We start from the raw sequence: 25,512 nt of genomic DNA, 5'->3' as shown, positions 1-25,512 counted from the left end.
GGTTGGTCTTGAGTTACCTTCTGGGCAATACTGGATCCTAAAGGAAAAAAAAGCAGAATCAGAAGTTTAAGAATAAGTACTGTGGAACAAAGAAATTCTATTTTACACTCTACTGCCCCTTCTTCCCAGGGTGCCCATAACCACCTGTTTCCCCAGTCCTTAGGTCCTAGAGGGGTAGAGTCCCACTGGGGCCATCCTTACCTAGCCACAATGAAGCCATGACCACCCTCAGAAGGCTGGAGAGAAGCATGTTTGAGGTCTTCCTCTAGATGGAAAGTGTCTTCTTCAATTTCAAGGCTCAGCAAGGTGAGGTGAGCCTGACAGGGTGAGGGAAGAATTGCTGAGCTATGTGTTGCTGCTGCCCCACAACAGGAAACAGCGGTTTCCTGGAGGAGCAAGTTGATGTGGGTCATGTCAGCTTCTCTATGGACTAGGTGAGACTCTCACTCAACCCAGACTTCCTTTTGCATTAACCAGCACTTCAACTGATAGCAATTACATCTGAAAATGAACACGAGGTAAATTTGTTATTGAAAGGGAGATTGATGATTCGACCAACTGCTGTGTTTAGTTGTTGCGTCTGTGATGGAACTTATTTTAAAATACTACATATAATGGATTATGAAAACAACCTAAGATGTAATGATCATGTATCCTTACACCTATGTATGCTTTTCTTTCACCTAAGGTACAAATAAATCACTTTATGATAAGAAGGCAAATCTCTTTAGACTAATTACTGCAGCTTCTTCCACCTATATATTGATATAGCCATCAATATAATTATTCACCACAACATCTGTCCAGTTACCTATCTTGGGACCTAATAGCAGGAGAAAAGATAATCTCCCTTTGCAGAAGACTAGAATGAAGCTTGCAGACATGGAGTCCTGTCACAGAGGTCCCCTTCTCTTCTCTATTAGTTTTGACAGCCCAGCTCTGTTCAGAAAGGCCAAAATAGATGCCAGAGTTTGGTCATTAGGTTATCAAACCTTTGAATTTATATTTTTCCCATTAACTCACTTGGGACCCTAAAAGAGCCACAAGAAGCCCCTATATTCTGTGCACCCAGCTCTAAAGGGAGTATATTGCAGGTGACATCATACACCTCCATAAGACAGCTGATCATAAGTTCACCACTGATTGTAATAAACCTTTCCTTGTGTATGAATGTAAAAGGAAAGCCATGCCTAAGGATATTACTAATAATTACATGGCAAACAACAAAGACCCATTGCCTATCATGGCCTACCCCTTAAAGTTCAACAAAACTTACACTCCTTGTCTCAAAGTAATTACAGCCTTGGCTAAATTTGTTGAAGCATCTTCAGATCTTGCTCCGGAATCTCCATTTAAATCAGATGGTACTACATACAGTACAAATTGTTCTCCAATCTAAAACACTCAAACTTTGTCTACCAGTTAGTTGACTAATCATAAAATATTAATTTCTCCGCATATTATTCAACTTTGTTACACTTCTCAATTAAAGGATCTCATGATTGTACTTCTGTTATTCAAAATGCCTTCATGTCCGCAACAGATCGTTTGGACACTCTCATACAAAATTCTGAATTGACATGTTTTTAAAATAATCTTACTTTAAATATTGAAAAGAAAAAATACCAAGCTAGTTACGCAATAGCTACTCTAAACTCCATTTAAAACCAGTCATTAGCAGGAGCAAAATTAACTCAAGTAGCTGAACTTGTGGATCTCTCTTGGATGTACTAAATTACAAAATGTATACATACAGTGTTAGTTATAGATTTTTTTTTTTTTTTTTGCTTTACGCGGGCCTCTCACTGTTGTGGCCTCTCCCGTTGCGGGGCACAGGCTCCGGACGCGCAGGCTCAGCGGCCATGGCTCACGGGCCCAGCCGCTCCGCGGCATGTGGGATCTTCCCGGACCGGGGCACGAACCCGTGTCCCCTGCATTGGCAGGCGGACTCTCCACCACTGCGCCACCAGGGAAGCCCTAGCTAATAGATTTTTAACACTGTTCACGGCTTCCAAATACTAGGAAGACAATGAGGTTTTTTAATCATCTTAACCTTTTCTTAACCTTCTTGTGTATCTCACGTATGCCTATTAAAAATGGATGCCAAATACATGAATTATTTGATGTCTTCATGTTACTGAAAGAAATTTTTTTCATAAAAACCAACTCTCACAGTGTAAAAGACTCTGTAGAAGCTAGGAAAAAATGCTTGAACAGATTGTTATGCTAGGCATCCCTTTCTGACTTAATCCTTATGCAAGCACCTCTTCTAGAACATAAAGAGAAATCCATGGAGAAGTTCAATAATTCCATCTTCGATGCACAAAATTTGGCCCGAATTTTGTAAAGAATCATTACGAATGATTGATTTGTTGGATTCATGAGGACAAGATATATGAAAGCCAGGACAGCTGTCTGGTGGAGCCTAATGATCTCCGATGAACTCTTGCTAAAGTCCTCCAGAGGAAAGACATCACAGTAGGGACATATTGGCTGCAACATTAAACAAACACTGGTGGGGAAACTTCTAGGATGGCAAAGAATGGGGTCAGTTCATGCCTTTCTTGGAGCAAACAAACTCCCATAAAAATCTGTAAAGGTGGGATATGAACTGGAATACTGTCCCAAGGAAACATTTGGGGTATTTCGAAAAGGAGTTAAACAATTGCTTTTTCCCCATGGGTTATGAGTATGTACTAGTAGTAGTATTTTTTTTCTACGTGGGTTGAAGCAGTCTTTTGTCAGAGAATCCACAGCACTCACCATAGTTGAAAATCAACTTGATACTGTGTTTACTACCTGTGCCATATCAATGTATATCTATGTAGGGGAGCTATAGAAAGTTCTGGCCCTCACTCAGAAATTTTAGTATTCTTATCATCCCTCTACCTTCTGAAGAAGTGGAAAGAACAAATGGAATATTAGAACTGAAACGAATTACTGTATCAGACACCCTTGAACTACTATGGCCTAATGCATTATTAATTAGCCTTGGCCCCCCTGGCCCTGCTTTCTTCCCCTCACAAAGTCATATGTTGTCTCACTATGAACTGGTCACTGATAGGCCCAGGTAACTCACAAGGTCCCAAACGGCACGTATTCCAATCTTTCACAAACTGAACTAAACTAGATAAACCCAATGTAATCAGTCCTTTCATCACAGGCAGAGGTTGATTTTTTAGCCTTTCATTTAATCAGCTTTTACATGACATTAATCTGGGTGACTGGATGCTCTGCAAGATACCCAGAGAAAGACTACCATTGAGCTTGCAGAAATGACCTTATTAGGTACTATTTGTTACCAATTCAGCAGATAAAGTACAAGAAATACATCCTGTGTTACATGTGCACCAACTAGCATAACATCATGCTTCCTTAATTGACAAGAATTGAAAAGTTACCCACATTAGAAATACTAAACTAAGGTTCTCCGGGGAATGGTCAGAAGTAGACATTCTATAGAAGATGAGGCTGACCCACGATACTTAAAACAAACATATAATTGCCTAAAGTATACATCTCCATCCAAGACCATTAGAAGAGAATTCTCCCAGATGTTTGGAGATTGTCACACCCTCCTTTGCATTCTTCTGTTTTTCATCTTTTAGAGACATCTTCCCACTTTAATGGTAGAATGTTATATATTTCTGATTTTCCTGACATTGTCCTCTTACCAATAATATAACTTGCTAAGGTATGGCTTTATTTGAAAAAATACCCATCCTAATGCAAATGTTCAGCCCTACAAAGATATTACTATTGCAACAAAGTTAAAGAATTATTGGATATTTCATTCAATGCCATCCAAGAAAAGCCAAATAACAGCTATACCCCAATCCGTACTGCTAGAGTAAATCTTCATCAATAAAATTAGCCCTAAAGTGTGATAAAAATATCTATTGATAAAAATTTAGGATGGAGTTTGTGCAACTAAGCTTGTATACAGAACATGACTCAACATGATTATAGGATATGGTCTAACCTTCAGCACTACCTCTCCATTATCAATTGCCGTAGTGTTTTTCATAGAATTATAAATCAAATATCCACAGGAATTCAAACACTTGAAATGATGAGCTCTTCCCATAAAAACAAAAGTTCAAAACATCAGGGGTAGAAAACACTGAGTGTGTTGGCAGAGATGGAGATCACACCTGTGTCCAGTGTCATGTGTTTCCTCTCCCTGAGATTCAGACATCTCAAAAGGTTATAGGGCTTCCCTGGTGGCGCAGTGGTTGCGAATCCACCTGTCAATGCCGGGGACGCAGATTCGAGCCCTGGTCCGGGAGGATCCCACATGCTGCGGAGCAACTGGGCCCAAGTGCCACAGCTACTGAGACTGTGCTCTCGAGCCCGTGAGTCACAACTACTGAAGCCCGCAAGCAGCAACGAAGACCCAGTGCAGCCAAAAATGAATAAATAAATAATTTTTTAAAAGGTTATATATTGTATGGTTCTATTCATATGACATTCTTTTTATTTATTTATATATATGGAGAAATTAAAACCTTTACAGACAAGCAAAAGCTGAGAGAGTTCAGCACCACCAAACCAGCTTTACAACAACTGCTAAAGGAACTTCTCTAGGCAAGAAACACAAGAGAAGGAAAAGACCTACAATAACGAACCCAGAACAATTAAGAAAATGGGAATAGGAACATACACATCGATAATTACCTTAAATGTAAATGGACTAAATGCTCCCACCGAAAGACACAGATTGGCTGAATGGATTCAAAAACAAGACCCATATATTTGCTGTCTACAATAGACCCACTTCAGACCTAGAGACACATACAGACTGAAAGTAAGGGGATGGAAAAAGATCTTTCATGCAAATGGAAACCAAAAGCAAGCTGGAGTAGCAATTCTCATATCAGACAAAATAGACTTTAAAATAAAGACTATTCGAAGAGACAAAGAAGGACACTACATAATGATCAAGGGATCAATCCAAGAAGAAGATATAACAATTGTAAATATTATGCACCCTGTCAATCAGATGGTAATTTCAACATCCCAGGTCAGAACCAGCAAGAATGTATCTAGTTAAAGGTGATAAGTGATTTTCTCAAGCAATAATAGGCAGCCAGCAATAAATGCTGTGTTTGCTACCTCAAGTTTATTCAACTTAACCCTGTGGGGATGTTTAATAAAATGTACAAAATAGAATCTGCTATTATAGACATTTCTCCAAAGAAGATATACAGATTGCCAACAAACACATGAAAAGATGCTCAACATCATTTATCATTAGAGAAATGCAAATCAAAACTACAATGAGGTGTCCCCTCACACCAGTCAGAATGGCCATCATCAAGAAATCTACAAACAATAAATGCCAGAGAGGGTGTGGAGAAAAGGGAACCCTCTTGCACTGTTGGTGGGAATGTAAATTGATACAGCCACTGTGGAGAACAGTATGGACGTTCCTTAAAAAACTACAAATAGAACTACCATATGACCCAGCAGTCCCCCTACTGGGCATATACCTGAGAAAACCATAATTCAAAAAGAGTCATGCAATGTTAATTCAAATACACCCAAATATTTGAGTTCTAAACTTAGAATCATATTTAAAGTAATATAGAAAACTAGAAAAGACAAGTTCAACAAACATATTTAGCAGCTCAGTGTATGTGAATGGAAGCTGGTGTTCTGTAAGCTTACATTTAAACATTGTAACAAGAATAAATGTTCATTTTCAAAAAAAAAAAAGAGTCATGTACCACAATGTTCATTTACAATAGCCAGAACATGGAAGAAACCTGAGTGTCCATTGACAAATGAATGGATAAAGAAGATGTGGCACATATATTCAATGGAATATTACTCAGCCATAGAAAGAAACGAAATTGAGTTATTTGTAGTGAGGTGGATGGACCTAGAGTCTGTCATACAGAGTGAAGCAAGTCAAAAAGAGAATAACAAATACTGTATGCTAACACATATATATGGAATCTAAAATAAATGGTTCTGATGAACCTAGGGGCAGGACAGGAATAAAGGCACAGACGTAGAGAATGGACTTGAGGATACGGGGAAGGGAAAGGGCTGGGACAAAGTGAGAGAATAACACTGACATATATACACTACCAAATGTAAAATAGATAGCTAGTGGGAAGCAGCTGCATAGCACTGGGAGATCAGCTCGGTGTTTTGCCACCACCTAGAGGGGTGGGAAAAGGAGGGTGGGAGGGAGACTCTAGAGGGAGGGGATATGGGGATATATGTATACATATAGCTGATTCACGTTGTTACACAGCAGAAACTAACACAACATTGTAGAGCAATTATACTACAATAAAGATGTTAAAAAAAAAGTGAGTAGCTTCATCACTGGCATTAGAGCTAACAAGAAAAATCATATTTCCATTGACGCAGAAAAGGCTTGTGACAAAACACAGTATACGTTCATGTTAAAAATACTTAAAAAAGTAACTAATAGCTAATTCCTTAACATAAAAAAATGCATATGCCACAACCTCAGAGCAGCACCTACTTCTGGGGAAATGCTAGAAGCTTTCTTATTAAAGTTAGGAGAAAGACAAAGATGTCCACTACCTTTACCACTATTTAGCATTGTGTTCGAGCTACTACATAAAGCAGTCGGCCAAGAGAAAAAACAATTAGAAGCATAATAATTGGAAAGAAACAGGTAAAATATCATCTGCATATTTGCAGGTGAAATAATGATATATCAGAAAACCTAAAAGAAGAAAAGCCACTATCAGAAGACAGCTAAACAACAATTTAAAAGCAGCTTTTATAGCATTCATATGCAAAAATAAAAAACAGTTAAAAGAAATGTGGAAGAAATGAGCACATTGTCTGTTGCATGAAATTAAAAAGAGAGAGAAAGGAAAGAACATTTTTTTTTTTTTTTGCGTTGCGCGGGCCTCTCACTGTTGTGGCCTCTCCCGTTGCAGAGCACAGGCTCCAGACACGCAGACTCAGCGGCCATGGCTCACGGGCCTAGCCGCTCCGCTGCATGTGGGATTTTCCCCGACCGGGGCATGAGCCCGTGTCCCCTGCATCGGCAGGCGGACTCTCAACCACTGCGCCACCAGGGAAGCCCAAGAACATTCTTAAGTACAAGTTAAGACTAAGCAGATAGGTCAATTAAATGGAATAGCAAATCAATAATTAAGCCTAATTGTATATGGAAATTTAGTATATGTTAAAGACAGTATCTCAGATCAGTGGGGAAGAATGAGTTCTCAGTAAGTATATTGTGACAAGTGTGTTAGTGAGAGTGGCCCATTGTATTTTACTTAAAAATTTTTTTCTTTATTTTTATTGTATTATTTTTGGCTATGCTGCAAGGCATGTGGGATCTATTTCCCTGATCAGGAATTGAACCCATGCCCCCTACAGTGGAAGTGCAGAGTCCTGACCACTGGACTGCCAGGGAATTCCCTGTCCTATTTTAGACCAGTAGTCTTTAAACTGGGATTCCTATACTCTTGAAATTATATGAAGGTTTGCCAAGGTTTATGTAGGCATAGATAATTCTAATGGAATCTAGTCATGTGTGTGTGTGTGGGCGTGTGTGTGTGTGTATGGGTTTGTGTATTTTTCCCTAAAACTGCTTTAGAACATGCTTGAGATCCAGATGTCATGCTGCCTCTTTCCCATTTCACTTTCCCCTCTTAACTTTCCCTTAAAAAAACCTCCACCATCCTGAATCTTACTATGGTACATTGCTGCAGAGTCTAAAATCTCCAAGGTACCAAAGAAGTAAGCGATTCATTGGCTCCTGGCTTCTGAGGGAAAGTCCTGAACAGCTAGGCAAGAAATATTGCAAGACAGGGAGGTGTTTTAACTAGGCAGCAACATCGAGACAAGATTCCTTGATCTTATGTATCTATCTATCTATCTATCTGTCTGTCATCTTAGAATTCAGAAATGAATTGGTGGTCACTGAAACCCATCGTGTAACATCATTGTTTGAATTGAAAAACAAAGTCAAACTTTTTATGAGAAAAAAATAAGTCTTATGTGGCAGGTTTGTTTGACAATGTGGGGTATGGGAGAAACAGAAGAATTAAGGAGGAGTCCCAGGATTTCTGGTAAGGTGAATTATATTGCCATTTTTTTTTGAGATGGAAAAGAGTGAGGGAAGAACCTATGGGGGGAAATTAGGCCTTCTGTTAAGCATATGTTAGATGCCAATTAGATATCCAGTGTAGATGTTTCATAGATTACAGTATATATGAGCCTGGCTTTCAATAGAGAAGGTTGGGATGAAAATGTAAATTTGTGTGTCATCAATGTATAAATAGTCATTAAAGCCATATCCCTAGATGAGATTGTAGGGGAGCTAAAGCTTTACCTGTTCCCTCTTAGGTTCTCCATCTGGACCTGAGAAGTAAGTTGACATAAAACAGGTTAACAGGAGAAAAGCATAGAGATTTTATTTAATAATTTTTACATGTACGTGGGGGTCCTCATAGAAAAATGAAGACCCAAAGTGACTAGGCTTAAGTGCTTTTATACTATTGGCCTGTTTTGGGGTGGCATGTCCTGAACCCCTCCAAGATCATTTGAAGAGAATAAATGTTTGAGGACTGAGCTCTGAGAAAACACAACATGTAGAGACCAGCAAGAGGAGGAAGATACAGGAAAAGGAGACTGAGCAGGAGCATTTTGCAAGGAAGAAGGCAAACCAGGAGAATGTGGAGTTCCAGAATCCAGGCAAAGATGGTGTTTCAGGGAGAGAGTAGCCATAATGCCACATTCTTCGGAGACACTCAATAAGATAAGGAATGGTAATGCATCATTGGATTTGTTGATATAAAACTCACTGGTGGGCTTCCCTGGTGGCGCAGTGGTAGAGAATCCACCTGCCAATGCAGGGGACACGGGTTCGAGCCCTGGTCTGGGAGGATCCCACATGCCACGGAGCAACTGGGCCCGTGAGCCACAACTACTGAGCCTGCGCATCTGGAGCCTGTGCTCCGCAACAAGAGAGGCCGCGATAGTGAGAGGCCCACGCACTGCGATGAAGAGTGGCCCCCACTTGCTGCAACTAGAGAAAGGCCTCGCACAGAAACGAAGACCCAACACAGCCATAAATAAATAAATAAAATTTAAAACTCACTGGTGACCTCAGCAAGAGTGATTTCAACGGAATGGTAGGGATGAAAACCTGACTGTAGTGGGTTCAAGTAAGAAAGGTGTTAGGGAGTAGAGCTGATACATTTAGAATACTTTTGAAAATGATTTTTTATTGTGGTAGAAGTCACATAATAGAAAACATACTATTTTAACCGTCTTTAACTGTACAGTTCAGTGGCACTAAGTACATTCACATCGTTGTGCAGCTCCCACCATCATCCATCTCCTGAATTTTTCAGCTTCCTAAACTGAAACTCTGTCCCCCACTAAACACTAACTCCCCATTCCCGAGACACAAGGAGCAAAAAGACTATAACCTGTTTTTACCCACTGAACCACTAATTCCAGTTCTAGGATGCTGTTCTAATAAAATGATGAGAAAATGAAATTCAAATTTTTATTTAAAGGCGTATACCATAATGCTATTTAAAATGATGAAACACTGGAAAAAAATAATCAAGATATCCCCAAACAGGAAAATTATAAACTTAAGTGTGGTATATCTATGGTGTAGAATAGTAGATAATGAATTCAAGCTATGAATACAAGGTATTTTTAATGACAAAAGTGAGTGTTAATAAAAAGGACATAAAATTGTCTCTATGATGTAACAATGTGCAAAATTGTGAAAAAGATCGAAATAAGTAAAAATAATGAGTGCTTGTCTATGTGGCAGAGTTGTGGATCTTTTCAGTATTTTTCTAATTTGTTCCAATCAGAAATGCATAAAACATACATAGGATTAACCTGGTTCATATTTACTATAAGACGAGTGATGATCTGTATCTACATAACTCTAGTTATTTTGATGGAAAAATGCTTCTCAGCACCATAAATTCAGCTCATAAAATAGTACAAAACCAAAAGGCTCCCCCCCACCTTCTTCTGTAGTAATTATGGATCTATTTGTTGTAAATGACAGAATCTCAGCTCATGCTGGCTTGTTCCTAATGAGAGTATTTTGACTTTTGCTGTTCCAGGCAGAGCTGGATATAGGCTCTGACGATGCTCTCAGATCTGTCTTTCTTCATATTTCTGCATTGTCTTTCTCTATATTTTAGGCTAAGGTGTGAATGTTGTTCCCTAAAATGGTCCAGTGATTAACTTCCACAGCTCACAATGAAATGGCAGCTCTACTGTGTAGAAAAAAACACGAAAACCACAGATATCCACTTAAATGAATCTGTCTGCAAAGCAGATGTGTTCATGGCTTGCATCTTTGTGCTTACCCTCTTTTCCACAATTGTTTCTAGTTTTCAGAGTCTGTGAGCCTATTCTAGTAACTCTTTCAAATTTCAATGTTAATGACAGATTAAAGCAAATCTTGAATAGTCTCTTTTGGACAGATCTTCTCTGTCCATGGTCTATTCTTATTTCCCCTCCCTTTCACTTAAATTGTTCTTGGTCTCTTCCACCATTCAAGACCCCAAATATAGCATTACTCAACATTCAGTTGTATATAGTATATAGCATTACCCAACATTCAGCACCAAGAAAACGTTTCCTTGATGAAACAACGGTGAGTGGGACTATTCTAAATCTATGGGTTGCTTTTCTGGGATGGATCATAGACATTTCATGAAAGTAAAATGTACTAACTTTGACTGGAAGTTACCACATCTCTCACTTCATCCATCACTGAGTGTTACAGAAAGTCTTTTATTCAATAAAATAATTTCTCTTCCTCACGCTTCTCAGTTTCTATTTTTGAAGAAAGCCTCTCTCTTTCTGAACGATGTGGATATAAACTAAATCACCAAACGGTGGAATAACAATTTTAGTTTTACTACGGTGTTGTTGTCTATTTTTTATGTGCTTACTTGATTCTCAACCCTGCACCATTTAATAGAAAAATGGAGCTGTAAGACCCCTAAAAATTTAGTATATTGCTGCCTGAAGGAATATCCTTTTTTAAGTACATCAAACCATGCTCTTCTAAGAGTGAACCAAATTAGACAACAAACATGTTTGTGATGATAAAAGGCACAGTGGGGGTAAGTTAGAAATTAGCCTTAATGTTGAAGGACTATCTGCCTGGCTTATCCTTGTGGCAACTCAGTACCCTGAAGAGCAGGGAAGTAGATGGGAACATATCTAAACTATACCAGTACAAGTACTGAGGAGGGCAAAATCTCACATGAATTCTGGAGTTATTTTCAGTGAAAATCATGCAGGGGTTTTTGCAGCCAGATGAGGAAGAGAACAAAGTACAAAGCAAAGCAGAATGTAGTTAATTTTATTTGTTTGGTCTGTATTATTTGATTTAAAAGTTTGTCCTTTACGGGAGGTTAATGAATGCAGAGAAGCTATTAGTCTCCCCCTACGTCTAAACAAAACTCATGCTGCAAAGTGATCATAAAATTGCAACACATTGGGAAAGTGTTTAGATTTTTCCTTTCCTGCAATATGGCAATTAGTTGGTGGTAGAATTGCTCAGGGAAAACGAAATTTATTTGTTCATTGAATCAATCATTATGGAAATCCAGTTTTTCTATACATTTAGAAGTGTGCTTGTAAAAGTAAATCTTTGATATTATCTACCAGTTTAAATTTAGATTAATAGCTCATTCTAAAAAACAATTTCAAGATATTCCTTAATGTTGCTTATGCTAAAGACAGGTAATCTCATGACATGTTGTATTTTTATCTGGAAAGAAACCCAGTTCTGAGCTGTGTGTGGCCCTCTTGGATGAACTACTGCCTCAAGCTAACATTTCATATTATCTCACAGTACCATCCAATAAAAATTGTCCCTTTCAGTAATATTAAAAACTTTTAATTTCTGAAACTCTTCTTGCTTATTGTTTCTTGATCTTTGCTCTTAATAAGTTTATCCTGCTTGGAATGTGTTCTCCTACCATTTTCCTCACTTAAATTCCTACACATGCGTCAAGTAAAAATTCAAAATCCAATTTCCATGAATTTGGAAGTGATTTTTTTTTTTAATCTGTGGTGAATTTTACAAGCTTTTTGGTTGTTCAATTCTTTCACGGTATTTTCCCTCATTTAAAACTTAAAATTCTTAGTTTGGTGCAAAATCATATTGTTTTGTAATCGTTTCTGCAAATCACTGGAAAATGGACATTCCACTTTTCTTTGACTAGTTCCTGTAATGAGGAATATTTTACACCTCAAGGCAATCTGTTTTGTTTTGAAAAACCTCTAATTGTTCATTTTTCCTTATAGGGAGCTGAAATTAGTTTCCATACAAATTCTAACCATTGGCTATAAATTTGCCTGTATATATGGGTATAAATATTATCAGCCATTCATTCTTTCAACCATTGTTCGGTGAATGCTTATTGGTAAAAAAAAATTGATATCTTCATAAAGCTTAAATCTAATGAGAGAGATATTCCTATGACTGTTAGGTAGTAAGCTCTTTGTGTACAAGCATCATTCGTAAAATATTTTTATATTGCCTAACGAAGTGTGCAGAAAGGGGGAAACAGAACAACCTCAGGTATGAATTCTGAGAAACATCATTTGTGTGAAAGTGAGTGCCTCCTTCTGTGGGGTTGTGAACAGACTGAACGTGGGCGGGGTCCCCATGATTACAGAGCAGAAGGTGGAGTCTGAGCCTATGACCTGCACAGAGATATGTTCTTCTTAATGGTTGGAACTCTCACTCTTGCTGCGTGTGTGACTGTGTTAAAAATAGAAACCTCTCCCTCCTGGCACTTGTGGACTGGGGATGCTGCTCCACTTTCTGTTGGCTCTCTTCCCTGTTCAGAGAGAGGAACAGACACAGAATACTAGACATCAACTCTCCACTTATTCAATGATTCATTTCATTTTTTCCAACTTTTCTGGAAACAAGCAAGCAAAATTTACTTTTAAAGGACTAAAACAAGACCTGAGTAAATGAAGAGGCATATAATATTCTTGGGTAGGAGAACATAATATCCTAAAATGTCAGTTTCCAATGTGATTCCAACCAGAATCCCATTTGTTTGAACCAAACTAAATAAGTGAGAACAAATGCCTTGGAATTGTTGACTATATTTTGAAAAAGAATATTAAGATTGGGTTTTCTTTTTATGACATAAAAACTTACTCTGAACAAAACAGTACAGCATAGGCACAGCCTGCTCAGGTGACACCGACAAGAAACCACCCACCAGCCTCAAGACCACTGAGAACACTGAAATTAAGAAACCAACAGTCTTTCCTTTGCAAAAGAAAAAAGAGAAAAGAAATCTAAGATGCCCATGGGAACCAACCACTTTCAGGATTCTGTATTCTCTGTACTGTTTGCCTTCACAGAACATGCCAACATCCTGAAAATAACATAGGCTGAGACCCTGAGTCTTTTAAGGTACTAAGTCTCAGGAGATTTGTGTTCAGCTCCCACTGTAGTCTTAGTCACTGTGTCACTCAGAGCACAGAAGTACTTGGCCGAGTCTTTCCAATGGGCTGATGTTTTCCTCAGGTGGAAGGACTTCTCACTCCTCCTAAATTCAGCCTCAAAACCTTTGATACCTGAGACAAGGCTGTTTCCAGATAGGTACTTCAGGAGAAGCTGGAGCTCTTGATTGGGGTACTGCACGTACCAGAAGAGAAAGGGCGAAAAAGAAGATGAGTAGCTGCACCTCAGCTCCAGACGGGCTCCTTCAGAGACAGTGATGTGGCCGTCAGGCTGCGTCACCGACTGGGCTCCTGCTCCTTCTGAAACATCAATGATGAATCAGTGAACTCAGTCGGAACAAAAAGTCTCTATTCAAAGTCAGTCCAAAGCAATGTTCCATGTGTGGACAAGAGAGTAAAATGGAACAGTACTCACTCAGGAACAGGAGCACCTCAAGCATCAAGGTGAACACCAAGGTCATGGTGGAGCAGTGAGGAGGCAGTGAGCTCCTTTCTGGGAGATTCTCCACAAACAAAAGTCTGAGGACTGGTGGACTTGAAGCCAGGTTGCTGTGAGGTTGAGAAGGAATGACACAGGATTTAGATTTCTTCTTCTGATGGACGTTGTAAGGTGTGTTGGGAGAGAGGCTGTCTTAACAAGACTGCCTGCCTCTGGCGTCTGAGATGCTGTACATGTCATTGTGCAAAAAGTGGTGTCAGAATATCTCTTTAAACTGTAGGGAAGGAAGGTTTTTGTGAGATTATTCTGATCTTAATGTAGAAAACCATTTCCAGTTTACACAACAGCCCCCTCTATTGGTCAGATAGAGAAAGAAAGAGCAGTTCACAATTTTTGTGAACCTTCCTCACCTCCTTCCTGCCAGGAACCCAAAAGTCTCCGAAAGGAGTGGCAAGCACTGCAGAACGTGGCTGCTCTGAATGTGGTCTGCAGGTGAGTAGCATCTGCATCACCGGGGAGCTATTCTGAATGCAGAAGCTCAGGCCCTACCCAGACTTCCTGAGTCAGAATCTGCATTTTAATAAGATTCCTGCGCACATTAGAATTTGAGAAACACTTGTCTAGATGAAGGAGGTAAAAAAAATACCTTTTGGATTTAATAATAAAGAGATCATTGGTATTTGTGAGAAAAAACAGATTGGTTACAGGAGAGGCATGTATGAATTTGGAGGAATATTAAATATTTTTTAAGAGGAGCATGCTTGAATATTTTAAATGATGAGAAGAAATCAGTAGCAAGAAAGTCCTGAAGAACCAGACCATAGAGTTTGGACGATCAGTGGGCTGAGGTGCCAGAGAAGTCAAAGTGAATGGAGTGGGTGAAGCATTTGGCCAGAGGCACACTATTTAAAAGGAAGAGAGATATCTTTTTTATTTTTAGGGGAGGGAAAGTGAATTATATGTGTAAAAGCAGCAATGTTTAATGTGGAAAGCAGAAAGTTGAGGAAGATTAATTTAATGATATGAGTTGTCTTTACGGTCATCTACCATGACTCATCAAAAGGTCCTGGGTAAGCTGTACTCAGAGCGAAGAGAGCCAAAGGAGATATCAGAAAGTATAGAAATGATACGTTATAAAAACATACAGAATTTTCACACACCATTTCATTTACAATTGATGTTAAAAACCACGAATATATGGAGACAAACTTCTGTATGGCTGTGTTGATACATATGCTTAGATGGGGGCACATTGTCCTCCTGGGACGATGGTTTAAGTAAGAACCAGGTGTAAGAGTGGGAAACATAGCCATGTGTTGGCTTGAGGGATATAATGAAGTAGAAGTATCTTCAAGTGTTCCCGCAATGGAAGGTTTCCAACCCACTCATATAAACCAGCTTCACAAACCAGCTCTCATTAATCAGTGCACTTGTCAAAAGTAAACTGTGGTCAAGCTGTAGGCAGATCTACTGAATGGTTCTTATAAGTCACGGACAATAATAACAGCTGGGATTAAAGAATAATATGTATGGGCCCCTATCCTTGACGAATTTGGACAAGTGAAGAGTTAAAACCAACAAATATTCTTAGCATAGTAGATATGTGCTCTTACAAAACTGTGTACAGAACACTAAAAGAGGGAGAGCGCAAATAAATATAATTTATGTAACCTGGAAAATCTTTTAAAAAGTAAATGTGACATTTACTGGGTCCTGAAGATTGAGTAGGATTTTGCCAACTTGAGAAAGAAATAATATTTATAAGAAGAAAATATGAGAGTGAGTTCATTTGATATGGCTGATGTTCAGAAATCTTGGTGTAATACTGGGGAGGAGGATGAACACTTACTGGAAGCAATACTGTAGATGGCCACATACACCTTGGTTTTTACTTTTGGGTCATGGGGAGCCATAGAAGGTCCTGAAATAGAACAGCAATCTAATCTGATGTGTATTTTAGAATGATAACTTCAGGGATAGATTTAGGAAGTAAGAGCTCATGGATAGGGGATACATTTCAGAAGTTATTCCAACCAACTCAGTGAGAGATTATGAGCACCTGGATGAGGATAGTAACAAGGCAAGTAAAAAGAGGTGGTTGGGGCTTCCCTGGTGGCGCAGTGGTTGAGAGTCCGCCTGCCGATGCAGGGGATACGGGTTCGTGCCCCGGTCCGGGAAGATCCCACATGCCGCGGAGCAGCTAGGCCCGTGAGCCATGGCCGCTGAGCCTGCGCGTCCGGAGCCTGTGCTCCACAACGGGAGAGGCCACAACAGTGAGAGGCCCACGTACCGCAAAAAAAAAAAAGAAAGAAAAAAGAGGTGGTTGAATGTGAGAAATATTTAGAAGACAGAATTGATATGACTTCATATATCAGTCAACTTTGACTAGGGTAATGCTCAGTACAAACAACCTCACAATCTCAGTGGCTCACAAGAACAAAGTTTACTGAGTTGTCCATGGTATGTTAGTTGTGGGTCAACTGCAGTCCCAGCACTCTGAGGCTCTGCTCCTGGATACAGGACGATTCCGTTCTGCTACTATGAGTTATCTTTCCATTCTGGACCTTGCGTCTTCTTCGCATTATGGATAAAAGCTGAAAGGACAACCACTACCTGGTAAGTGCAGGCAAGAAACAAAAGAAGACATGCCATGTGAATATATTTAGTTTTAGCTATGATATACCATACTTTCTATCCACTCACATTCCATTGGTCAAAGCTGGTCACATTGCCGTGTCCAAAGTCCACAGTGAGGCCAAGTATAGAAAATATACTCCAGCTAAAGATTAGCATAGTAAGGGTGAGAGAGCATGAATAGTCAACACATAATACACTCTAATGCTCTTGGAAATGAGCTACATGAGAGTGAGCTTATAGGGCACTCGGATGTTAACTCCCTTACGGAAAAGAAGGTATATTCACTTCAAAATCTTTAAGAAAGTTTTTTGTGAAAACCTAGGAGAAATCAATAAAAACTTATTTGCTTTTCCCATTTGTCTTCTTTGTTCTTTCTTTTTGTGTTGAAGAACATGCCTTCAATGAAGTAGGATGTAGCAACCAGTGGTGAATATTACCCTACTTTAATCAGATTAGTTTAGAAAGGTTTGAGTAACTATCTAGTTCGCTTGGAATCATGGCAAAAGAGGAGGCTAGGAATCTGATTCAATGATATGACCAGTATACTGGTGGGAATGGAGGTGAGTGATGTGTAATGACAGTCCCGTTAGTTGACGGAGCTACAGTGACTGGAACGCTTGTTTATCTATCATTGCATTTCCCCCTGGTTATAGAAAACACTGTAATTCATTGAATTTGCCTTTTCCACCTCACACATGGCTCTTCTCAGTGCTGGTACCAGAGCAGCACCAGGCACAGGCTTGGGCATGGGCTGCAGAGGCCTGAAGGGCACTGTGTGCAGGCACAGAGAGATGTGGCTGAGTCTTCAGCCTGGGATCCTTTGATGTACATGCAGCTGTAACCCTCCTTAGTATTCAGAGTGATTCTTACTTATCCTTCCTCCTTTTCATCCTCATTTAAAGTCATTAAAACAGGTCCTTAGGGCTTTTTCCAGCTTCCCATCTATACCAGTGTAAAGCATAAAAAGAGCTGGAAGGAAAACTGCAGGTGAAATTGGTGCTCCCTCCTTCCTGAACATGCAGAGATGGAGAAATCTGTTCCACACTCAATATGCTGCTCGTTTCTGTTCAGAAAGACAGGCTCAGACATACACTGATCTCTCTACACAGCATTCATTGTCTTCACACATTCCCAGATAGAACCTAGAGTTATGTGACTACATCCCCCTCCTTCTCCATCACTGCCACATACTGTTCAGAATGTCTTCAGCAGCCCCTGGACTTAAGGCCAAGATGAAGTCACAGGATTAACAATGGAGCTGGCAAAGGATTCCTCTCCATTTATCCTGCCCAAGTATCCTCAGCAGAGGAATATTCTTCAGAAAATAGGATTTTGCATCTGGTTGCCCAGCCAATCAGAGACAAGACCCCATACAAGTCCTAGAAACACACCAACAATTTCTGACCTAGACTCAGTTTCCTGTCACTCAAAAGGAGGGCTCAAACACTGCTTTCTTGAGACCAACTTCACAAACAGTGAGGACATCCCCCATGAGTCCACAGCACAAAGAGAGCTGACAACCATTCAGAAGTGGGCTGCCTCATCGTGCACAGCAATTATTCAACTTGAGAGAGATTGGGATGGCAATTTGTGGCAGGAAAAACACTTTAGTTAGGAATCTTTTATATGAACTTTCAACAAAATTTCTAAAACTTTCAAATCCTCATATTATAAATGTGCACACATACCATGTGCTAAATTATCTATTGCTTTATGTACATTATTCGAATACAGAAATCACACAATAGAATTACTCTTTCCCAATTTACAAACAGAAAAACTAAAGCTGAAAGAGATTGAGGAATTCACTCCAGGTCAAACATCTGGTAATAACTAGAACACATATCTATCTGGTAAGGAGTCCATGGTGTTTGGAATCTGCCATGCCGCTTACATTTCTGATACTCAGTAAATGTTTTAAATGGTAGAGAAGATATGTTCTAAAAATAACAGGAGTCTGCTCTTTGGGTTTCTTTCTACTAGCCAAAAAATGGAACAACTTAAATGTACTGAATGACTCCATTTACATGAAATGTTCAGAAAAGGAACCTATGGAGATATAAAGTAGATCACTGGTTGCCTGTGACCAGTTATCGGAACAGGGATTAACTATAATTGAGCATGAAGGAGCTTTTTGTGGTGATAAAAGTGTTTAAACCTGGATTATTGTAATGGTTTCATAAGTCAGCTAATTTACCAAAAATCACTGAACTGTACATTCAAAATGGATGAATTTTGTGGAATGTCAATTTTACCTCCAATAGCGTTGTTTAAAAGTAAGTAAGAATTATGTTCTATCTTGCCCGTGTCACAGTCCAGGAATAAGGCTAGTTTGATTGAACATACGCATATTAGTTTAAACAGTCATGTTGTGCCCAGAATGTCCTTAAGAGATCTGAAAATTATGAAATCAATACTCTCTGTTCCCTGTGAGCTTAAAAAACAGCTGGAAAAGAAAAAAAAGACATCCAGGGGAAATTTAACAGTACAAGATAGCAGTAATTAAGATTGTTCAGAATCTAAATCTGCTTCTGGAAATTTGGCAGTGTAAATTGACTACATAACCTTCTTTCCAGTGAACAACTGAAATAAATAAAGGAAAGAGCATGGGGAAGGTACTAAACTCAGGGAACAGTACCTTCCACACACTCAAATAGTGTTCTGGAAAGTGGAACAGGATTGGAAGATATCTCAGTGGCTAACCTCTGACTTTCCTTCCCAAGAAAAGAGATGCCACTGTGGTTAATAAAGGAAATCCTGAAAAACCTCATTAATGTCTCCCAATTTAGAAGTGCAAAGGCTGAGGTTAGGGATGGACTGCTAGACAAACAGAAACTAGTACAAGTGACGTTCTTTTTTTTTTTTCTCCAGATCAGACCACTTGATGAATAGGATAGTGTGCGTACGTCCACACCATCATAAAGCCTACTTGCTGTGAAGCGTATTTCTGATGAAAATACTGATCCACTGAAAAATTCACCCGGATATTGGAAGGTATGTGTCCAGAATAAGACAGGAATACCTCCAACAGCCTTGACATTCATGCAACTAGTAAGGTAGAATCCTGTAATCTACAGCAACCCACCTTACCTGAAATCGAGGAGAAGCCAATTGATCACTAGATATATTGCATAAATTAAATCTTAGATGAAGTGACTTGCAGGATATACATATTGACAGTTCTAGATAAACAACACAAAGATTAGTCCAGCTTAAGCTTTTATATCAGTGTTTGAATAGCATGGACTCTAGAAATAATTTTATCTTTTGTACATTTATTTTATACACACACACACACACATAAATTGAGCCTCCTGCACTAAGTATTGTTCACTCATAGAGGATTCTGTAGTGAAAGGATATAAAAGGCCTACAGTGCGGTAGGAGGAGGAAGAATTGAATAAATGGATTTTTTAAAAAGATAATTATAGATAGTGATAAGCACTTAAAAAGTACAATATTGTATTGAGCTAGAGAGTTGCTCTTGGGGTGAGGGAAGGCATCTGCTCTAGACAGGGTATGGAGAGAGGGCTCCACTCCGACACTTATTCTGTAACACCAGACAAGGTATTGAGCCTCTCTCATGTTCAATTCCCTTTTCTGCAAGTAGCCAGTATCTTTCTGGGGGTGCTGGGCTCAGCACTGGCATTCATCACCTCATTCACTTCTCATAAGAACCCTGCATGGTAGATTCTATCAATATCCACATGGTAGATATGAGGAAATGGAAGCATAAAAATTATTAAGTCATTTTCCGAAGATCACTCAGCTACCGAGTGGTAGATCTAGAAATACAACCCAAGTCTTTGGTCTCAAGCACTTTGCTACACTGTCTCCCTAAAGTAGGATGGACCCAGCCTTGCAGGGTTCCAGTAAGAATTAAGTGAGAACACACATTCAAATCACCCAACACAATACCTTCCCTAGCTTAGGCACTCAACCAGCTGCAGGCAATGTGCAGAATCGTGCGGGGGGTGGGGGGGTGTTGGGAGACAGAATCTGAAATTGCAGAGGAATCGAGCCCAAGATAAATTTCAATATTTTTCTGAGATATATGTAGCAGGTTACCTGGCAGATTTCATGTGTTATCATAAGTATCCATGGTCTATCGTGTTCTTATTGTTAATGAGAAGTCAATTCATTAAGGTGTTATATTGAGAGATTGGGTGGGCATATTATAATATGAAATGAGTATACCACCCAGTATTTGCTACAATTGTTTGTTTTTTCCCATTATTGACTCTTGCTCCCACTTCTCAGGATATTGCTATACTACAAGAAAGGACAGAGCAGTAGACACAATTATACTTACCAGAGAAGAAACCCCAAACTTGCACAACAATTCTGAGCTTTCTTTCCAAGGTAGCCTATAACTCTACAGGCAAAATCATCTCATGTGTTGTATATATCATTTGAAATCAATGACTTTCACATCTGGCTAGCAAAAGAAAAAAACCAGCCAGTTCTCCTGAATCCTCTCTCTCCTGATTTCTGCAGTGGGAAGTTTACTGACTGGTTCAGCGATGGCAGCCTGTATTGTGACTAGGCTTCACCACAATTTTACCCAATGTCACTAGAGGGCAGCAGCGAGGCCAGTGTAAGCATCACAAAATATTTGAGCAGGACACCAGGTGGCAGTGCTTCAGCTTTCTTTCTTGCTGCATGCAGTGTGCTAGAGCCTGATTCTCAAGGAAGGAAAATAGAAAGATTAAAGAGATAAAAGATAAAAGACTCCCAAAGGGGTGACATTTGAGAAAAGACATGAAGGAATTCAGAGGTGCACCATGTAGATATTTGGGGGCATAACATCACAATAGAGAGGACAAAGGCAAGGAGCACAGGTCTTGATATAAAAACATGCTTGGAGTGTTTAAGGAATAATACCTTTCCCTGTAGCCCCTTATTCTTCCCAGCACACTATTGCATAAGGAACTTGCTAAAGCATTCAGCACTGTTAACTGATTAGTGGATGATTTCCTCATCTATTGATCCTGGGGCGATTCGTGCCTAGGTTTGGCATCTTCTTTCCTAGTTCCCTTTAGGTTCCTGTTTAAACCAGTAATGTCACCATCACTGAGACATCCAGCCACCCTGTTCTGGGGCCAAATGCTTCTCCATAGTTCAAACCGTGCTCTTTAGGAGCCCCATAAATGCTACACTCTGGCTGACAATAAAAGTTAGAGATGATATTCACAGTTAGGAAAGTTATGTCTCATTTCCGAAAAATTAAAAAAATTGGAACAATAAAATCTATCTCATAGGGTTTATGATATTTGAATTAGATAATGAATCTGAAATGCATACTACAGTGCCTGACATATAGTAAGCCCAATAAGTACCAACTTTCTTTTTTCTAGTAAAACCTTCCTTTCCTTCAATGTCCGGGTCTGTGTTCTGTTACTGCTTGTTGTTTTCTTCACATCAGTTCAATGATGGGAGCTTCTAAGAAATTTACTTAATCACTTATTTTCCTGGAGACAGTCATTATTTTTCCCTCTCTTCTCAGGTCATATTCTTCTAGCCATACTGATTCACTCAGGATGCTAAAAGGACACTGATGAGGTTTTATTTTCATTTCCCTAATGAATAATAATAATAACATTCCCTGATGAATAATGATAATTTTGTATATTTATTAGCTATTGGATATAATATTTCTGAATTGGAGCTCCAAGCTTTTGCCATTCTTATTAACTCTTTTCTTATTGATTTACATGAGCTTTTAATATATATTGCATTTGAGTCTTTATCAGAAATATGCATTGCAAATACAGTTTACCATTCTGTGCCTTGACTTTCCCCCCTATTAGCAGTGATTTTTAACAAAGACAATTTTAAAATATACTTTCATGTTCATAAGAAGCCAGTTTCAAAGTTTTATTTATTTTTTTTAACACTTTAAAAATGTTTTCACTTGGTGACTTCTGATGTGAAATCAGGCATCATTCTTAATGATATTTCCTAGAATACAATATATCGATTTTCCCTGGGTATTGGCAAGATTATTTCCACTTAAATAGACCCCTGGATTTGCCTTCAGTGCCTTGCAGATTTCTGCCAAAACCACAGTGGTGGACTTGCAGAATTCCTTATTCATCTTTATGGTTTTGCACATAGCATTGCTCCTGAATCAGAAACTTGTTTTTCAGGAAGTCAAGTAGAGCAGTGAGTGAAGGTACTTGCTATGAGCAAATGGGTTATGGAATGGGTAATGGAGATGGTAGTTATCAATACCACCTACAATCATGTGGTCATTTGCAGAAACAAGAACTATAATACTTATGACAATTTCTTTTTCATTTTGAAATGAATATGGTTATGTATACATTAACCATTTTTAAATCTCTCCCCTACTTGTCTGCCTGTGGTAACATATGAAGTGCAAGTAGAAGTTTATCTTATATCTCATTGTATCTCAGTGGTTAAGATGCAGGATTCAATGGGACAGTGTGAATGAGGTATAAGAGGAAAGAACACCACCCCAAAATGGATAAATTAACTTGGTGTACTCTCTTCGGGAGAGGGTTAGCTTGGTTTTGGTTGAATGGGGAATAACTGCATCTTATTAACAGGAAGCATAGTTTTGCTGTTGTGTTTATTTGAAAGTTGTGTTGTTAAAAGAGGTATAGATGGGTGACTAGTTGACATAGAGGGTACTGTAGTAGCTTTGTAGTGTCTCAGCTATCTGGAAATCTGTGTCCCAGAATTTGCTTCCCTGTATTGTTCTGGGTTAGGGTTGGCCACAGAAAAGACTTGCGCAAGGTTTAGAAGGTAGTTGTCATGAAGTAGCCACCTTTTTAATGCTCTGCTGGTTGGTGCAGGGCTCCAGGAACTGGGCAACTCACACATGTGGCTGCTGATGAACTAGCTCATCTTATTGTTGACTCACAACTCCTCTACCGCCCACCCGATCTCCTCCTCATCTTCTCTTTTGTCTTGGACCAAGTATGCATGTAGCATGAGGGCAAATGACACCCACTTTTCCTTGAGGTCACCCACCATTGTGAGACTGAAGGAGGTGAGAGACAGACAAGTTTTAGTGTGTCTTTGTGTGTACCATTGTCCTCATGGGTTCTAGTATCTGTACATGTCACAGTCTGTCCATGCTTTTGTCCACATCCACCTTTCCTTCCCAAATGACACTCTAACTGACTAACACTGAATTCAGGCTCAACACCAGATGCAAAGATAACAGCTTTGTATAGACCCCTCCACCAGCTCTAGCTATTGCCTGAGTTCTATTCTCTACAGTGAGTCTCTTATTCTAGATCACTTGTGATTTGCTTCTCTAACTGTACCCTGACACAAAGTCTAAGAGGAAAGGACTAAGGCAATGATTTTCATGAGCATTTCAGATAACTAGACACAGGTTTGTGATGTGAGTGTCTTTAGGTGGAACTGCCACTTTAAATTATTATGGAGCAAGTTTTCAACTTTAGACAATTTTACACATGTTCTGTGTGATGGACTTAAAGTCAAAGATTCAAGACTGAGTATGTATTAGTAGAAAGTTACTCTGGACATCTGTTCCCAAGTGAGATAGCAGGAGATTTTATTTAGAATTAAATCTCCTGATCCAGACCACAGATTAAGCAACCACAGGACTACCATTTCTTGTCTGGGGTCTGCAGGTGTGCCTTTCAGCGTGGCTCCCGCAGCAAGGGGGCTCTCTCTTATTGAGCTCTGGGGTTTTTGTTTGGCTTTTCCTATTACTTCAAGCACTGTGAGTTCCCAGAGAGCACAGAAGTAGTTTGCAGAATCTTCCACCAGTAAGGCTGAAATGGTGAGGCTGATGAATTTATGTCTTTTCTGAAAGTTTACAGAATAGCGGCCATTCTTTGCATTTTGGCCAGAAGAACTCTGATAAATAAGGAAAGTCATCTCTCCACTGGGAAGCTGCTTATACCAAAAAATATCGTACCGGCTCCAGCTTGTTTCATACTGACAGCTCAAGGTGACCGCCTCCCCTAGCTGACTGGATATGGCTGGCTGGACTTGAGTAACTTTCTGGGCCGCACCAAATCCTGTGGGAAAAAATCAGAAAACAGAGCTGAAGTAGTGAACAAAATAATGTAGGAATTAGACTAATTTAGGACCCAAAGAAAAACCAAATTGAAATCATGATAAGCTTTCTTTTCTCCAATCCTCCTTTCCTCCCCAAGTCCATGTGAAGTACCATGTGCCTGTGTGCAGTCCTTTCAACCTGAACATTTGTACCCATATTTGGAACCATCCCTACCAGAGAAGATGAAGGCCAGGAATACCCAGTGCAGGCTGGAGAGCACCATATGGCAAGAATTCCCCTGCACATATGTTTTCAGTTCTGCCTCAAGCTGAGAGTTCAGTGTCTTTGAGGGCCTAGCAGCACATATACATAGTACCTGGGTTCCTGTGTCACTCCTCCAAACAGGAAGTAGGGTTTTATGTTCATAGACCACGTGGTCAGTGCACAGATGGGGAAAAAGCCTGGCTCACTACAAAACTATGTCTACTTTTCTTCCCACGGTAATTGTTAGGCAGTATCTGAAAAGGAGCATGGAAAAATTAGTATTAAAGTTTTGAGCTGAGGGGAACTACAGATTAAACAGGTTGACATGCGTTGATAATTATTCAGCAGAATAATTTTGCCGGTGCATTTAAAATAGAATTTAGTATAGGGTATGCACCCTTCTTGTCATCTACTTACTGGTCATTTTTTTAGCCTCTCTTTACTTTTCTCCATTCTGAATCAGTGGAGTTCTTTTAAAACTCACAGATTTTCAGCTTTCTTGGTGAAAGGCAATATTATCCAAAATAATTAATGTATCTCTTTTTTTTAACTGGGTTTTAGGGCTCTATTTAGATTTTTCACTAAATAAAGTTACTTTAACATGAAATGTTAAAAAATCAGCCCCTCGGATTTTCAGAATCTATTCAGTTTTTTATGTTTTCATGAAATTATAACAGGA

At 39.3% G+C, this 25,512-nt stretch overlaps 1 protein-coding gene and 1 gene segment (V, D, J or C); one reads left to right on the top strand and one right to left on the bottom strand.

Annotated features, from left to right (window-relative positions):
• Positions 1-25,512, top strand: part of LOC115803651 (sal-like protein 2) — a 900,219-nt gene that overhangs the window by 570,554 nt on the left and 304,153 nt on the right. For all 7 annotated transcript variants that reach the window (XR_016391489.1, XR_016391490.1, XM_089905397.1 and 4 more), the window contains one exon: positions 19,436-19,558. The gene's annotated coding sequence lies outside the window, so the exon portion shown is untranslated. The remainder of the gene's footprint in view (positions 1-19,435; positions 19,559-25,512) is intronic.
• On the bottom strand, positions 13,103-14,162 carry LOC149750240 (T cell receptor alpha variable 8-4-like). The segment is given in 2 exon segments: positions 13,103-13,788; positions 13,904-14,162. Coding segments are annotated over 2 exon segments (393 nt in total).

This window comes from Delphinapterus leucas, chromosome 2 (assembly GCF_059928025.1).
Source record: "Delphinapterus leucas isolate spDelLeu-1000000601 "Yukka" chromosome 2, BTC_Dleu_Yukka2, whole genome shotgun sequence".
NCBI classification, from domain to species: domain Eukaryota; kingdom Metazoa; phylum Chordata; class Mammalia; order Artiodactyla; family Monodontidae; genus Delphinapterus; species Delphinapterus leucas.
Note: the sequence above shows the minus strand (reverse complement) of the source record. Positions and strands in the feature narration are given on the sequence as shown.